The sequence below is a fragment of the Falco naumanni genome, chromosome 11 (assembly GCF_017639655.2).
Source record: "Falco naumanni isolate bFalNau1 chromosome 11, bFalNau1.pat, whole genome shotgun sequence".
In the NCBI taxonomy this organism is placed as follows: Eukaryota; Metazoa; Chordata; class Aves; order Falconiformes; family Falconidae; genus Falco; species Falco naumanni.
The window spans coordinates 27,730,698-27,749,162 of NC_054064.1; the positions used below are offsets into that span (position 1 = coordinate 27,730,698).

An 18,465-nucleotide genomic window follows, 5' to 3' on the forward strand; every position below is an offset into this window, starting at 1 on the left:
ATTAATAAAATTGTAAATAAAATATACCTGAACCCCTCGCTAAAACACTGTACTGGAAGTGGAAAACACAAGATGTGCTTGCATATCAGTGGTATTTTTTATTATTGCCTATCATATTAGAAAGGCATGTAATATTTAATTTGCTAAGGAACAGCCAAAGCTTGCTACAGGTAGATTTAATAATAACCTAGATAAGAACAGAGAGTGTATTTAGTTACTTTACAGATGTTAGTAAAGTGGAGAAGCGACAAGCAAATTGGAAGTCAGTAAACCAAGTCAGACTAACCTACAGAAACTGGAGAAACATCCTGACCAGTAAAATACAATTCATCAAGGTCAATGAAAGTCTCCATGTAGGAGGAACAATTGCACAAACACAGAATAAGAATCAAGCCGTAAGGGAAGAAGAAAAGTTGTGACATGAAGATGACAAACATCATATTGGGATGAGTAAAACATGGTTTGTACAACGTGAAATAATCCTCTTTCTGTATTTAGCACTGAGAAGGCAGTTTTAGGCACAGTGCACTAGTAAAGATGTGGACCAATTACAGAAGGGCCATCGGGAGGTTGCAGTAAGAAATGTCTACAAAGGGAGAAGCTACAAGGAAAGGCTGAAGGAATCACGGTTGCTTAATTACAGAAAATTGCAGGAAAATGTAATAATGCCATTTAAGTCCAATGAACACAGCAGCAGAAAGGAAGAGAATACCTCATTGCCTACTGAGTGAACCAAGATAGACTTGTCATTGATTGCTGCAAGAGAAACTTCAGTTAAATATTAGTGTGAACTGCCCAAAGGGAGTGAAAGTACTAGAACTTGTTACGGAGAAATGATGAGAAAGCTCCCCCACTCCCCCACACCGAAGATTAGATCAGGCCACCATTGGTCAGGAGTGCCGCAGGTACAGCTAAGCCTTCTGGCCAGGCATGGACCGAATGCTGTTATCTGCAGCTCTCCAAGACATACAGACAGTCACAGAACGGCAAGGAGGAGGAGAGGCGAGAGGTCAAAGCAGAGTCATCCTAACCTAAAGGAAGAGGATGGGCATTTGCACTTCTGCAAGGACTCTGTCCCGGCTGGGCACCCTGCAGTACCAAGGAGATTCATTCACACCTTTCAGCTGCAGTTTGTTACGAACAAATCTGTCTCTGCCAGCTCAATGATTTCTTCTGATGGTTGACTTAGACACACAGCTGAAGCCAGCTTTCTATCCAGCTTCAATTCCATCCAGCATTAGACTTCACTGGTGCAGTTGTAGACTCTTGTAGTTAGATGGACCTGTGAATGACTTCCTCCTTCTTCCTGAAAACAGTTCAACAAGTCTGTCCTGACTACCTGTTCTTCTGCCTTCATCTCTTGCACAGGACACTAGAGAATTTGATTCTTTCACCTTTTCTGTTCCACAAGCTTAATAAACTAGGGTGTAGTTTGAGCACAATGGTATAGAACTTGCTTTAGGATTTGGTTTTAGAGTGAGGATTTTAAAAATATGCTTACCAATGTATCAGTTTAGTTAATCCCTGTGGCTTTAATACAATTTTTTTTTCTTCATGTGACTTTAAAGCATCACTATAGGTGTATAAAATGATGCACTGAAAACCTTAATTACATCAACAGAGAGACTACTTCCTATTTATAGTTAAATATCGTGGAGCCATCTGTATCTTAATACACAACCAGATTAAAATGCATTCTCTGCTGGTTTTCAGTTTTCCAAATTTGGACATTTTTAGACTACTAACACGAAATTACCTTGAAGCACATAAATATTTAAGCAGGGATAGTTTACCTTTTCTGGTGGGTGTATAATAAACAGTTTAACCATCATCTATATACAGGCTGTTTTGTTCTCCATCTAAAGAGACAATCACCTTTTATCCTTTTCCTTTTTTCTTCGTTTCAGTGCTATTAGAAAACTATTCACAAGTGCAACCCCGAACAATACTCTGCAGTAATTATGACTAGATGACAAAGAGATGCGAACAATTACTGAGCCCATTTTGAAACCCTACACTAATAAAGTCATTAGATGCTGCCCTTGCCATGAGTGTTCTAAAAGCTTCTGAAGTTACAAGAACACACGGCATTGTTTGTTAGGACAATTGCTGCTGGCAGAATGCAAACCTTGAGTTAAACCATGCTGCAAATTGATCTTGACATTCTGTTAAGACCGCCACTAAAATCAAAAGCAAAGGAGAAAAGGAGAAAATGAGCGGGTGGGATGTAATCATGGAACAGAAGGGTTCCCTCCTCACCTTCTTTCCTCTTCCTCCTCAAAACAAACCATACAGAAAATGACAAATTCGCCTGGTGTTTGAGAACCTTTATTTTTAAAACATTAATTAGACTTTTGACCTGTTTTTATTGACTGGCACTGTATTGCTATCAAAGTAAATTAAATAAAATATTGCAAAGTACAATAGAAAAGATTTTCACACTGCTCTGTGAAACCTGTTAAGGATTTAGTGCCTAAAGAACTCGTCCAACAGTTTTGCAAGCAACATATACAGAATCTATGGTCACTCCTGAAAAAGGAGTAAGAAATTAACCTACCAAGTTCAGCTCTCACAGACCCCACACCTGCAATATATTTGCTGAAGGATCAAATAGGATTGGGGAGCTGGAGTAATATGGTCAACTGGTCTTCATCCAGGCATGCATCAATCAGTAGGTTAGTATTAAGGGTCAGCAACTGTGAATATGGCTAATTACTTGATGACGGAAATTGCAGGTGAAGACAACCTGCTGCTGAGAAGCACTTTAGTCAATTAACTCTTTCCTAAGCTTAAACAGAGTGAAAAACTATTATTTGAACATTAAAACTAACAAGTACCTGTCATCAGAGCTGATAAAAGTTGGCAACACCTTGAAATACAGCACCCAAGGGCAATGATATCAAAAGCTAAAAAGGTGCTACAGACATTCGAGTCAGTGATCTATGGTTTTGCCATTGTTCTGCTTGGCAAGCATTACATACATTGAAAATCTGTTAATATTATGCATAATCTATGTTTGTAAACACTGTGTATATAAATATAAGGGTATGTGTGCATGTGTAGGTATATATGTATGCATATATATTCAATATGTATCTGTCCTGGACACCAGTATATTATATTAAGGTATATAAATGAATTAGCAAAAATAGTTAGGCATGTGCTTGCATACATATATATATATACACGCACACACCTCCCATACACATAATTATATTAGAATAATGGTATTTAGTCAAGTTGTTGAAGTCAGAAAGTGCCAGGGCTATAGCTGCTCATGTCTCGCTCTCCTGCTTATCTACGCCATAACCTCTCTGGAAACCTGAGGAAGTGCTTAGCCCATGTGATGGCCCGATGCAGTTGGCAAGCTGCTGCAGCCATGTGCTCAGACCAAAAGGTAGGGCCAGAATTGCCAACATCATTGCTGCCAAACACCACTACTACTGCTCTGACACCCCCCGTAAGCATATTTCTGCTGTTTGGAGTGGCATGGTAGCAAATCTCCATATCAAGTAATGGAAAGGAAACCTTGATTTTTCATCTCATGATCCACCCCAAACTGAGTGGAATATAACAAGAAAGTAGAAGATATACCTGTAGCTTTGCAGTTGTGGGTTTTTTTTCGTTTGACCATGGACAGCATAAATTACAAGAATATTCCAAACAGTTGCTTACGAAAGTCTAAATCATAGGTGATAAAGCTTTCATGTAGATTCCTCAACAGTGTTATAAAAACACCGCATTGTTTTCCTAAATGAGGGCTGATTATTTTATTATATTATTTTGTGCCTTTTATTATGATTTTTTTATTTATTCTGGTAATGAAAAGATTCCTAATTTGCAGCACTTACTCAAAGTAATCGCTCCCTTTCCTGCAAACCTTATGTCAGAGGCAATTAAAAGCTGTGGAAGCCAAAACAAAATATACTTTTAACTGTATTAACTAGAGTTCTCTTTCAGTTTGAGAAAGTAACAGTCCTGGGTGGCTGTAGGTAGAAATTTTTAAAAACCTGACTTCTAGATTCGTAATGTTTGTACTTTTGCATTACTGCTAACAGCTACCCTGGCGCTGGCACACAGCATTTTACTGCTAATCCTGCCTGCAGGACTCTCTTCACTCTGTTGTAAGGCGTGTTGAAGAACAAGATTGAGAGATTCCAGCTGAAAAGGGCTAGTATACAGTAACACAGGGTTCAAAGCACATCCTTACATCAGTGTCAGCCAAGAAACATACTAAAAATGAGGAAAAAAGACAAGATTTTTGAGCTGGTTTTGTTCTACAGTGTTCAGGATGGACCTCCATTCCATTAATTTTCTCATTCATAATGAGAAAAATGGAAATTACTATTAAGACTGGGTTTGGAACAGAATGACATCCACAGATATCAGAAAGAGGACAGCAAAGAGGAAGAAAAAAACCCCAGAATATTCAAGATTTTTTGGCTTACATGAGGAAAGTATTTACATCTGTTTGAATTTATTCATGCTATACTACAGTACTGAAAACTTTACTACTGACATTGCCATGTCCCTGTTGATTGCTGTGAAGTGGGCCCGATTCCTCTGCCTTCCCACCCTGGTTTTTCCACTAATGCAATTGTAACAGCACAAATAAGTTGCTCTTGGGCTACACCAGCATGCAAAAACCAGTTCTTTCTGTTGTTGCTGTTGTCTTCTCACCATTCAAATACAAATCTAAGTGCAACTGTATTCACAGGGATACAGACCAGAATAGTATGTCACCAAAGAATGTCACCATTTCACATAACGAAGGGTAGTAATTAAACAGCAGTACTGAGTATTTATTTATGGGAATACCCACAGAGCATCGGCACTTTCTGAAGGGAGAAGGAAGCATCATGTGCCCTCTGAAGAAATCAGTCTATGGAGCAGGATATGACACTAAACACAACTGAGAAATTATTCTAATTCAAGCCAGCATGCCTTGTTTACCCCTTACAATTTTTTGACCTCACTGTTAATATGACAGTTTCTTTGTTGTTAATAGAAAGCAAAAAATGAAGACTTAAAAACCCCATCGTACTGCACAATCAGTGGCTAGGTTCATTGAGGATAGCTATAAAGCCTTAAACAAGCCCTTTATTTTGTGTTTTAAGAAGTGTCATAAGGAGTTAATAGGACACAGCTGTACAGGCTCTTTCTAATAAGCAGCTTCTGTCGCTTTGGTCACCACAGGTGTCTCTGTAACCTGCAAACTCTTATTACTAGTGTATCAAAGTTGTGCTACTTAATAGATTTCTTTAGTAAAACACAACAAAGCAATTACATGGCTGTTGATCGTCAGTCATAAAAAAACCCCTCAAACACAGTTTTTCAAAAGAAACTACACTGCAATTTTTTGTCATTGTAAAATAAAAGAAACTAGAGAATTAAATAGAAAAGCAAACAATAGAACAGCAGGTAGTCAGCTGAACTTAGCCACTACAGATGGTTTAGAAATAGTGTTTCCTTCTACACCAACTTGTGGGATAAAAGAAAAGGAGGAGGCTCCTTACTGCCCATGAATGGCAATACCAAAAGATTTAAGCAACTTTCCAGTCTATGTATTTGGTCCCATGAAAGAACCTAGATGTTTCTTCCCTCCCTCCCCTGTTTCTTTTTTAAAAAAACTTTAAATCTGTTTTTGCAACTGCTTTTTTCCATAATCTTTAACTCTCTTCTAGAATAACTTGAGCTAGCAACATAGCTGCTGGTTTGCCCAGTGGTGAAAAGCAAAAGGTCAAATGAGGAATTCCTGTGAAACACAACTGTCACTTAAAAAGTGTGTTAGAAAAAGAGAGTGTTGTGTTCTCCGTGCCCACTTTCAATAAAGAAATATTTATTAGAAATTTAAGAATAAGAATGCATGAATGCTCTATTCAAGCAAACCGTAAGAGAAAGAAACATAAATATGTACTTTTAATTGTTCAGTAATCGATGGAATTGCATAAAAAAGTAGCAATCTTACTCCAGCCCAAGTGACTGTTGCATCTTTTGTTCAAAAGTTAAGAGTAACTCATTATAGCAATATACGCAGACACCCTGGCAAGCGGTTATCTTCTGTGTAAATAAAAGTGATGAAACAAGGTCCAAGTTAAAAAAACCAAACAACTCTGATTTTTAAATAAGTATAATAATAACATAATCATTTTCAATAGATTATGATCAACTGATAAAAAACTAAAAAGAGAGAGGTCTTAATATAAAGATAAGAATCTGCTGGTAACACACAAACTACATAGAAGGAGTTGGAAGCTACAGTTTTTTAATTTCTTTACTCATCAGCAAAATGATGGCCTCTCTAAAACATAGGATAGCTTTTATTATATTAAAACCTTTCAAAATATCTGAAAATTACCAAAGGAATGTTCCATAAGAAAGCTGTAGTTCATAAAAGTTCATATTAATTGGAAGCTTTTAATCTTTTGCATCATCTATATTTAATATTAATTTATCACGTGAATGTTCTTTTTTAAATAAGATTTTCATTAACAACATTAGTTGTTATCCCAGAGAGTTCTAATGCAGTTACATACAGTTAATGCAGTACATATAGTTAGTGTCGCATAGTATTATGGCACTGCAATGCCAAACTGTTGAAGACACATTCCTAGAACCAGATAATAAACTCCCTGTCCCACCTAAAAAAAACCCCCAAAAAACAAAAACCAAAAACTAGAAGAAAAAAAGATGTAATTTCTTCAACTATTTTTTACTGCACAGCAATAAAAAGTCGCTTTGTAATGAAAACAAGGACAGTCCAATTCTCAGTGAATGTCAGCCAGCACAGCTTCATTGTTCAGCTAAGAACTAGCATGAATTTTTCAGTTCAAACAGTTATCAAGCAACAAAAGATTGGATACACAGATGACACAGAGATAAGTGTCTTCCTCTAGAGAAAAGCTGCTCCACTCAGTCCAAAGAGTCTTACCTTGCTCTGTTTGCTTCTTTTGTCATGTCCCATGCCCAGGTTATGAAGTTCTGACTCAGATAGGAGACAATAGATTCAGCACAAAGCATTTGAGAGCAGAAGACATTGGTCAGTACACTTTCATCATGGTGGAGGTAGATAGCAAGAAGCTTTCTCTGAAAAGACATGAGGAAAGATCAGCGAATATCCTCAGGCTATTTAGTAATTTAAAATTGCTGCTGCATATCTGTGTGTTAGTGCACCCCATGGTGTTTATCGAGGGTGCCGGGTATCTCAACATGCACGTGCAGGGGGCAAAAAAACCCCCAAACTAATAGATTTCAATCAAATGGTCCGTCCCTCCAAATCTGTAAATCTTCTCAATGCTTCCTAATATTTTATTTCGCGTACCAAAACACAATATAGTTATCACACCATCTGTAGCCAAATGAAGAGGAAAAAAAGAGTAAGTAACAATACAGTTGCCTATGGCCCAAAGCCTGCGATGCTACATTGCTGGATATTTTGGCAGCTCTCCATCCAGCTGTGTGATGTGGGAAGCTCACAGCATATCAGCCTCTCACCTACTTTCTAAGTTGGTGTGTAGCTGGTCAAAAGGTCATGTGTCAGTCCAGTTAGCTACATCTCTTGTGGAGCTGAGAAGCAAGGTACCCACCCCAGCACTGTGAATGACACAAGGGAAGGGGTACGGCAGACATGGATCAAATCCCATATTGAGTTTGTGAGTGCTGATATATCTCATCATAGTTACCATGTTAGCAAAGATTAGATGTTGAGGATGGTGTTTGTGGCCCCTTGATATAAAATATTCTGTGCCATGTTCTTCTGAAACCCTATTAAGTAACATTGGAGCTTCACTGCCAGTAGCACAGGGCTGTGCTGTGTCCCCATAACCACCTCAGATCACCTTTTGGAAAGTGAGTCTATATGTGTGTAAAATACAGAAAGCAGACTGAGAAAAATAAACGTGAACTACGAGCTAGTTCCACGATCCTGTATCTGGTATCAATGAATTATAAAGTACCACTCAGAAAATTACCACTTCCCATACTTACTTTATTTTAAAATCCTACTTGAACGTATTTGCTGACATAATATGGTAAATGCCATTTTCAGACTTACTTAAACTCATCTCAAACCTCTTCATCAAATGTAACACTGAATACTAGATATTAATGTATATTGATATAGCAAGACATGGGATGCAATTTTGAGACAAGCTGTCTTTGTAAAAAACCTGTATGGCTATTACCTCATATACTAGCTTTGGATAAAACTTAATGACTGTTTATAAGAAGAAGAATACATTTGAACATTAGACTTTGGGAAAGGGATTAGTAATTTGCATTAATGTTTGTCTAATTTAATTTAAATGTTCTTCAGAACCACGTACACATGTGCCAGGAAGGGCCATTAATAAGCCCAACATGCAGAGATCCATATAAGTGCAGCCAACAATGTTGACTGAAACTAAACTTGAAAATCCAGGGCACTGATGCACAATATCAAGTAATAAAACAGCATTTCTGTGGTGATATTTAATTTAAAAAGAAGAAAGAGGCAGGGGAAGATCAGGCACTGTCTGTTTTTGAGGATCAGCCATTCTGCATTTCAAAGCATCGATCCCTGCAATATCCAGGTTACTGTGCTAGAATCTCGACTATTATATAGCAGTTGTAAGAGAGGGAGGGCAAAGATGTGTTTACTCAGTGATTAGGGCCTTAGAATAAGCCTCTAGCTCCTAGAGAGACAGCTCACCACTTATTCATTTGGACCAATTCACAAAGCCTAGAAAGATTAAACATCCATGCTGAGAAGACAAGCGAATGCAGACGGTGAAAAAGAAATAAAAATTCTTTAAAAACTCTGAGATGACTTCATTATTTTTTCCACAAGGAAACTTTAGGAAAGTGTTTAGTTAGAGAAAAACCCACATTGACCTCTCTCTAAACCCTTAATCTTTCCTTTGTGGTGGCACTGCTTTGTGGTAAGCGGATGGCTTTGCTCTCCTCTTTTCACTGGGAGTGGATAGAAAAAAAGGCTCTTGAGAAACACTTTTACTTCCAAAGAAACAACCCCATGAAACTGTTAAATATGAGATTCCATACAACAGAATGTTTCAAAATATGTACAGTTGTAGGCTTAAAGATTTAGGGACAAATTTTAGTAAACAGAACAGGCACATACACAATAGATGTTTACAATGAACTACTTTACAATTGTACGTAATTTTTGTTGCATCAACAAATCTCACTATGCAAAGACTAAACTACATCACATATAAAAGACTGTACTCGTGTCTGGTAATTCATCCAAAATGTTAAGGCCAGGCATAGGCATACCGCTAAGACAAATGAAAAAGGGTAGCAGGAGGAACTGAAGTGCTAAAACATGATTTTGAAAAATCAGTGGAAGCCAGGAGTACTTTTTTCTTTAGAAAAAATACACTATTGCAAAAGGCTCACAGCATGGAGTTTGTTGTTGTTGCTGTTGTGTGATTCGTTTTGGTTTGGTTTTTACTAACCCATGGTAGTATATATTTATAAGCAGGTTTCTGTTGTATTTATTTCAAGCCTTTGAAAAATCAGAGTAAATTCTAGGATTCTATGATGACTAATACTGGGAATTTTTTAGTCAATACTGATAAAATAGGCTTACTGAACTGTTGAACAGTCTTGACTTCAATAAAAGCATCCTACTAATAGAGCACTATCTGTTCTGTGTTAGAATTCCCCAAAATATGACTTGGGGGTCATATACTTAGCGTAAAATTTTAACCAAGAAAAAAAATCCAATGGGGAAGAACTTTTACTAGTCTCTGTGAAGACACGTGATACTGAAAAGGTTCTAAGCACTAAATAGTTGAGGGACTTCCAAAGGCCTTAGGACTTCAGGAACTTAAGTCATCAAGCGATGTATTTTTCAGAGTATGTGGATGCTTAAGACAAGGCAGTCATTCACTGGAATTTTCAGAAGGGGCCTGGATTTACAAACATACTCGGGAATGCAAGTCTTATCAATGTCAGTAAGACTTAAGGTTTTAAAAGCTTGAACCCTACAGAATTAGTACAGAATTAGAAGAAATGAAGAAAAAGCTGTCACTGAGACAGAAAGAAACACAGATCTTCATGAGGTTGAAAGAGTAAATTGATGATCAGTCGGTAATGACATATCTGAGCTTCTCAGCCAGTTCCTAATAATGTAAATAATTTGGATACCTCAGAAGAATTATGAAGTTGAATGATAACAGAAATACAATCACAAGGGTCAGCAAAACCACAGACCGGAATGTTTATTTTTGAATCTCATGTTTAAGTTCAAGTAACGACTGACAAAAATGTTCACGATGTAACATCTGCTAACAAATCAAGATCTTAATTTTTCTTCTAGGTTTTATGTAGTGAGAGCTAATTCAAATGAACAAAGGGACACATTTGCACATCTTTAAGCCTTTGAAGTGTACAATCTGGTCCACCTGTCTAAAGTGATCTTGGAGATCATATGATCAGCCTTCTTGGACACGGCTACTCTATCACACACAAGCCTTTCTTCCCTAAGCAGAATGCAAACCCTCTCTAACACCAAGGCTATATGCCTTCGAATTTACTCTGCTTTGAAGAAGGATCAAAGCAGGAATAGAGCAGATCGAGATTCACAGGAAGCCCTGTCTGTGTATTACACAGAACAGAACAAAACCTGTGTTAAAGATAAGCATTATTAAATCCCCCAGCACCAGTCAAAACAAAGGAGATGGCAAAGACAAGAGAGACAAGGGGCACTAACCAGTCTCTAGCCTCGTACAAGAGGATCTGAACCAAACTGTACTCCACAGGTTCCTGAAGTGGGAGCAAGATGACGGTCCCTGCCCTCTTCTGATCTGGTCTTTTGTATTATATGTGGCATAAAACAACCCTAAACTGACTCCTAACTGAATCTTTCAGTAATTTTATCTTTCAGCAAAACATCTAGTCTCAAAAAACCATCAGTGATGGAGAATACATATGAACCATGGTAAGCTGTTCAAAGGGCTAACCACTCTCTCAGGTAAAGGTGTGTTTTATTTTGAGCTTGATTTAGTCTACTTTCATCTTCCAACTATTTGATCCAATTACACTGTTGTATCTCTATTTCAATCAGTTGAACTTGTAACATCTTACATAATGCACAGAATATCCAGTGATTAAAACCAAATTCAAATAAGACCTATAGATCACAGGCTTTGAAAGAGGAGGAAATGTAGAGCGTAGCAGAGAATTTTAAAAAATGTCTATTATTTAATATCAAGTACAGAGGATGCTGAAGAGAGACCTATATCCAGGACTAGCATTTCAGATATGAAAGATGAAGCTGTTCTTCAGATATGAAGAATAAAGGGTGTGTAGGCACACAGTGAGATGACTAAGCTGGTATGTTGCAGCAAATATTTCTAAGCAATAATTATCCACAAGTTCAGAATTAATTTAAGAATGAAAGGACAGAACTGCTAACACACACATAGGCAAGACTGGAAAGAAAGCGTAGGTAACTAACATGGGACCTAACTGGATTTTATGTACTGACATCTACCATAGTGTAACTGCTTTACTTTTCCTGGGAACCTAGAGTTATACTTCTGTACCTGTCCTTTACAGTTTCAACCAGATCATGTAGATTAGTGTTCAGATTATTTATGTTAATTGGAATCTGTAAAGTAATAATTTCTCCATCTAGGACCCTCAGACAGCTCAACTACAAGCACACCTAGGATATACAATATGATCAAGCTCCTTTATAAAATTTAGGAGTAGTAATTTGACTTGATTTAAAACATGCCTGGAGTCGAAGTAAAAGGTGCTGGTGAAGCCTTACACCTTGACATCAGTCCACAGTATTTAGGGAATAAATGGGGGAAAAAAACAGATGAGGAAGACTAAATCAATAAGCTGCCCTGCAACTGGGATTCAGAACAACCTCTCTCCTCTACTCAAGTTAGCATCTCAAAGACAGACTTCAAATTTCTCTTTTGAGACAAGACGACTGGAAGGTAGTCAATACTGTTCCTGTAATGTGCTCCAACAGAAATCAGATTAATTACCTCTGTGAAACTTTTTCCTATATTAAGTTCAGCATGAACTTAATTAGTTGAAGTAACAACAAGGGACAGTTTTCTGAGTTACACAGATAAAAATGATACTACAGAAAGCCCTGTATGAAAAAATATTCTGCTACCATTGTGTGTGTGTGCATGAAGCAGCTTTTATTTGAACATATCAAATCATGGAAGGAACATACTTTCTTCTAGGTATCCAGGAAATAAAGTACCCATATGTGAGAGGGATGGTGCTGCCATTAAACTGAACCTAAAAGACAGAAATCCAGGAGAGGGAAAACACTGTTCATTTTCAGTATGCAGGAATATATATTGAGGTGACAATACCAATCTGTGCTAAGAGATGTTTCACATATTTATTAAAAGTCAGTGGACAAAAAGGTTGAGAGAGGAGCAGGAGGTGATCTGACAGAGGCATATAAAGATAAGAGCTCCTGAAAAGGTAAAGCAGATGTCTCTATTCTTTCTCATAATAAAAAAGTAGCAACCACCTATAAAAATGAAAAGGCAAACAAGCTACAATAGAAGAAAATACTTTAGTATTATTCAAGCAAATAGCTCAGTGAGATTAATACAGTGATTAAGACCCTGTATTAATAACAATACTGCCTTAAGTTAGGATAAACCCCCTGATGTTTCAGAACACAAGGCACCCACAAACTGCTTTCAGTTGCAAAGAAACCTCCCCCAAACACCTTGTTTAAAACTGTCCATTTTAAGATTCCTTCCATGGCATCAGGTCTAGCTATTTCTATGATAGTGTAGCTACTTGAGCAAGAGTAAGCTTATTCTTCATAAACTAACTGTTAACAGAGAAACGCTTCTTTCCAAGTGGCACAGTAAGTAGAAGAAGGCTTTCACAAAAGAACAACTTATTTCTTACTTTAATAAACCTTGTTCTCTCTTTCTTTTCCTGAACCAATTAAAAACATAATAATGAAAACATTTTATTGTGTTACATATGCAATAGGGCTTGGAAATGAACACACAATGCTTTTAACTATCAGGCTGCAGGAGGTAGCTGGGGATTTCATTGCCAAAGACCAAGGAAACCAGTTGTTAAAGGCAAATCTCAGTATCTTGGCTGTTGTGGTTTTGGTGCTAAAGAGATATACAGGTCTTAAAGTAGAGCTACACATTTGACCTCATTCCATCTCTCCCACCTAAAACTGGCACTATCATGGTAGCAGTTGCTCTAAAGGAAAAAAAGATACCCATCATGTATGTTAATCATAACTAAAGACTTGAAATTAAAAGCTATGATAATAAAAGCTAAATAAAACATAGGTAATAGTTCAACATCTAAACTGTTTTTACAAGTTATTTCAAGTAACATTTGCTTAAATAACTTAAACACATGAAAAGACATTAAGATTTAACAGACCATCTATTTTCTTAAAAGGAATTTTAACCCATAATCTGTGTTTAAAAACACATGTTCTGACCTAAGTTAATTGTCTTAAAATAACCCAAACAAAAATATTTCTGCAAAAAGGCTTCAGGTTCATATAAAATGATATTTTTTGAGAGGAGAAAAAGTGCCCAAAATATAGATTAAAAACATAGCTGATGGCAGCCTCACTAGACCTGAACTGTAGAGTGCACCTTCTGCTCTGGACAGGGTTGAGAATTTGTCAAGAAAAGGCTAAGATCTCTGAGCACTCAAGCTGCCAAGTGCTCTCAAATTAAATCAGTTTGAAGCAGTTTTCATTAAGATGGATTGAGTGTGGCATCGTGAGAAACACTCTATCAAATGTAGTGTTTTACTTAGTGATTAAGTATATACCAGTTGATGAAGCTACCCAAATCCTTCGTAATCCCACCACTCCAATAAACATTTAATGAGTATATAAGTTCAAAAAGCCTAGCAGAGGATTTAAACCTTCAATCTTGTTTTTATTTACTCTTGGAACTCAATTTCTCACTTCAAGTGAAGAATGCTGGTGCCTGAAGCTCATCTGTTGCCCTGGTAAAATTAAGCGCCCTCCATAGTATAAATTAGAAGGCAAGACATACAGGTTGCAATTTCTCATAAGCTTTTTTCTTTAACTGCTACACATATTGCATTATTTTATGAAATGCAATTATAAAAATATAAAATAATGTATGCCTTTACTCATTAATTCCAGGAAGCAGTACTGAAAAAACTTGTTTGTAACGGGAAAAAAGCAGTAACATTAAATGATATTTATACATTCTCATACCTTTGTTTAGAAGTCAGAATGTTACAATGAAAATAATGTCATTCCACAGGATAGTTGGGAGGGAGAACTTTCAAAAATTAACACAATATTCAGGGGGGAAAAAAAAGAAAGGAAAAAGCCACAAAAGTAATACCTTCCTGAATATATAACTTAATTCTGGTGAAATACTAGAAATGTAAGAAATCAGATGTGCTATTAAGTAGTGTAAGCAGTACTTTGAGTACTAAAAAACTAAGTAACTGTACTGCATTAATATCAGATTTACAGGTATAAAAAAATATTTAAGGAAGTTCTTAAAGAGCTCTTGTCCATTATTATACTGATACACTGTCAGCTACTTCTGATGAAAAGACACAAACTTCCTAATTCAAACACTTGTTTTGCCTTGTTGAATATGATTTCTTTTAAACATGCATTGAAGTCCACTTTAATTAAGTTATTACAAATTAATACTTTGACACTGAACAATTCTGTATCCATTTATGCTCTGAAATGTGTGCAAAGACATGAAAATATTCACTGAACTAAGAGTGTGCGCACATGTTAAGTATGTGTTAAGCTATACAGTGTAGATTCACAACACTGCTCACTTACCAGGACAGCCCCTAAGATAACATAGCTGTTCATTCCAATATGATTAACTACAGGAAGCCAAAAGATTCTTCATTTTAAAATTAAATATCTATCAAGACAACAGAAAGTAAATTTAAACAGCATGATTTTCTTGTTTGTGTTTCAGCTTTATCTATGGTTAATTATGCAGGGGTTTGGGTTTCTCCTCAGCGAATCAAGTCACCAAAACTTAAATAAACTATCCCCATTCTAATTTTATTAAAATACTGATTTTAAAACTGTGCATGGAATAACAGAAACTTGAGATGTCTGGTTCGATGTACAGAAAAACTAAATAACCAAACCTTAGTACTGGAATTTACTTGGCAGATAAAGGCTGTACAAAGAAAAAAAAAAAAAAAACCAGCACTATATTCAGAGACCTTTCAATTTATATCTACAATTTCATTAGCCATCCTTCAAACCAACATGCAACACTGAACTTGCCAACCACAGCCAGTGTTTTCTGGTGCTAGGACACCATTATTTCAGGAAGAAAGGGGGCAGGTGGGGAGAAAAAGAGTAGTTTTGATGACTAAAGGACTCCAAATAAAAGTACAGCCAGCCTGAATGATGAGGAAGCATGAGTTATTCAATGTCATTTCAACAACCACCAAGGTAAGTTTTTTAGTCAGTCAACTAAATGAGTGTAACTCTTCACAAACAAGAAAAAACCAAGATAACACAAAAACATAGTTTGCCTTTTTAAAAATAAAGATGAAACATTTACAGTGATTTCCGTTTCCCCCTATATTAAAGTAGTTTTAATACACACTTACATCTCTAGCTTTCCCATAGAAGGCTTCTTGAAAAGCAGCCTCTAACGATCCAATAAAATAAACAGGATGGCAGTCACCATATCTATTTAAAATAAAATTTCCAATTAATAAAAAAATTACAAAAAAAGTAACTTCAATATTCTACCCTGTCATAATACTCTGTAAATATAATGCATTGGCTAAACCTTTTGAAAGCTGAAGTACTACACTTCTAAAGGACAGAAGGGAAATATTTAGAAGCCATCTGTCTCCCAGCATTCAAAAGTTCAAACTATCTGCCTACTACCTTACAAATTTTATTGTAAAAACTTTGTTTACATACATAGATATCTTAAGTTCTATATAATTTTCTAATAATAGTTATTTCCTCTCTTTATTATATTCTTAAATGTTAACTTAAGGTTAATCTCATATTACACATGAATGCATCTCACATATATAAACGAACATTTCATCACAGAGGACTGAAAACAGAAGGCATATAAACTTTGCATTACTTTGCAGTATGTTAGTTTGCAACTTCTACCTGTTTGATGAAACATGGCAACTGTTTAACAATGTATGATTTCACAGAATCATAGAATAGTTTGGGTTGGCAGGGACCTTAAAGGTCACCTAGTTCCAACCCACCTGCCATAGGCAGGGACACCATCCACTAGACTGGGCTGCTCAAAGCTCCATCCAACCTGGTATAAAATGGGTGGCATAAAGTTAAAAAAACCCAGTATTTCTGTATTTTTTTTTTAAAGTAGAGATTTATCCAACCACTTAATTATTGTGAAAACTCTTACTGCAATTCCGTATATATTTTTCAATATTCATCACTTTCAGCTCTTCTGTTCCTGTCTATCATCTTAAAATGACTATATATAATCAGAGTCTTCATCATCCTTCTGGACCCTTACATAATTAAGTAATGATATTAATTAGTGACAAATTATACAAGGCAAGAATCTGTCACTAACTTGGACCGCAAAATAATTTTATTTTGGAAACAGTTCTAAAAAACTTAAAACTTAAAATAAATTAATTAGGATGCCTAAATATGCTATGATCCCACAAGAATATGCGTACATTTGGTTTATTTTTATTTTCATTATTTACTATATATTACTTAGTTTGTAACATGAATTGCACAGTTAATAGGCTAAGCTTACCTTGAAGAAAACTCTGCTGTAAATTGTAATAAGGCATCTCCTTCATTTTCAGCATTTTCTGGCACTTAAAAAAAAAAAATCAAATGCAACCTCATGGAAACAGATTTTAATACGTGAACTCAGTTGCTTCATAGATTTTTTTTTTTTTTTATGTTGACAGCTTACTGAAGTGGTTACCAAGACAGCACATACATTTCCTGAAAGATGATCAACTATGAACTTTTGGAAAGACATGAAATTTCTAGATGCTCTCATGAACATATTCAGGCTTTCCAAACAGCAAAATCCTCAGGTTGTTTCTTTTTTTTCCCCCAAACCTTCCCATACATATTGTTGAAAATTTTTCCATATTATTACATATATTTGCTGTCAAAAAACTTCTGAATACACTAATGCAAGCCTACAGTAAATAAAAAGTACACAGATTGCATATAGGAGGTAACTGACTGCTCCTGCTCAATCCTTTTCATAATTCAAGGGCAGATAATTACTGAAAAACTTGTTTAATGTAAATGACTGAAAATATTAATCACCACAAGATGCTGAAGCTAAAATCTGTAGTATTTAGAGAACAGGGAAACCTAGTTATCTACAGGAACAGATAATTAGAGATCATAATTTCTCCAAGTTTAATTATTATTCTCCAACTATAAGCTAAAACCATAAAGTTAAAAAACTTCCCCCATTGGAAGACACTTTCATAGTTGCCAATTACGTTTGCATCAGACATGACAAACAAACAATTCTAAAATTCCTATCAAAAGATACTTTCCTATTTCTTGTTGTGGAGACCCACCATACCTCTCTGCCCTCACTACTGGTATACAATCACCTGTTAACTGTAAATTAATGGTCAACCCTTACTCATTGGCGATTTCCTCAAGGCAGATGATGCTACTCCAAACATTTCTCCATCATCAACTCCAAACTCTGTAGCATCTTCAAAGTCATCTCCATCACTGTCACTAACCATATGGACATCAGTGCATTGCTATATAAAAACAAAATCCAAAATCCACCATAAGCCTCTATTACAGACATCATCTTCTATGAAATATGAAATACGTACATGATGAAAAATATTTATATAAAACCACTTGATCTACTGTAGTTTATTTTACTATTTTATACAGCATTGTCAGACTGCTTTTTATAAATAAGACCTAATTTTTAACAGAAGTCTGGTTGACAGAGCAGTATTATGAGACAAAATGCATTATTAAATGACTAAGGAACTGTCTCTGTATACACATAGTTGAGCAAATTTTATCCAAAGTTAATGCTATTTTCAGTACTAAACTTCATCTACTCATGGCACTACAGCTGGTTTAACTGCATAAGAAAGAGTGAGAAAAGCCACACATTCTATGAGTAATTTCAGACATCCAGACACAATCTACTTTACCAATAGTTGCATGATGAGGGACAGTCCTTGGAAAGGTACCTGTCTATCATATTGCAATCTCTGACACGCAAATTTAGCACCCATAGTCCTAACGTGGCACACCAGACTACTGCATGTTGAGTGACAATCTGATTTATTTGGCACACCAATATAACTGCAAAAAACCAATACTTTTGTGCAAGGAGCTAAGGTCCCATCTATGCTTCCAACTCCCCACCATCAAATCTTTTGGATTTCCTGTCCTCTGAAACATAGAACAGCTCAGAAAAACCTTGGTTTTAACTATTC

General features: G+C 36.1%; 1 protein-coding gene across 1 annotated transcript in view; it reads right to left on the bottom strand.

Annotated features, from left to right (window-relative positions):
* FAF1 (Fas associated factor 1) overlaps window positions 1-18,465 on the bottom strand; it is a 171,369-nt gene that overhangs the window by 39,840 nt on the left and 113,064 nt on the right. Inside the window, exons 10-13 of the mRNA XM_040611322.1 lie at window positions 17,637-17,763; window positions 16,773-16,836; window positions 15,616-15,697; window positions 6,932-7,086 (exon numbers count right to left, since the gene is read on the bottom strand). Of these exons, the coding sequence (XP_040467256.1) occupies window positions 6,932-7,086; window positions 15,616-15,697; window positions 16,773-16,836; window positions 17,637-17,763 (428 nt within the window). The remainder of the gene's footprint in view (window positions 1-6,931; window positions 7,087-15,615; window positions 15,698-16,772; window positions 16,837-17,636; window positions 17,764-18,465) is intronic.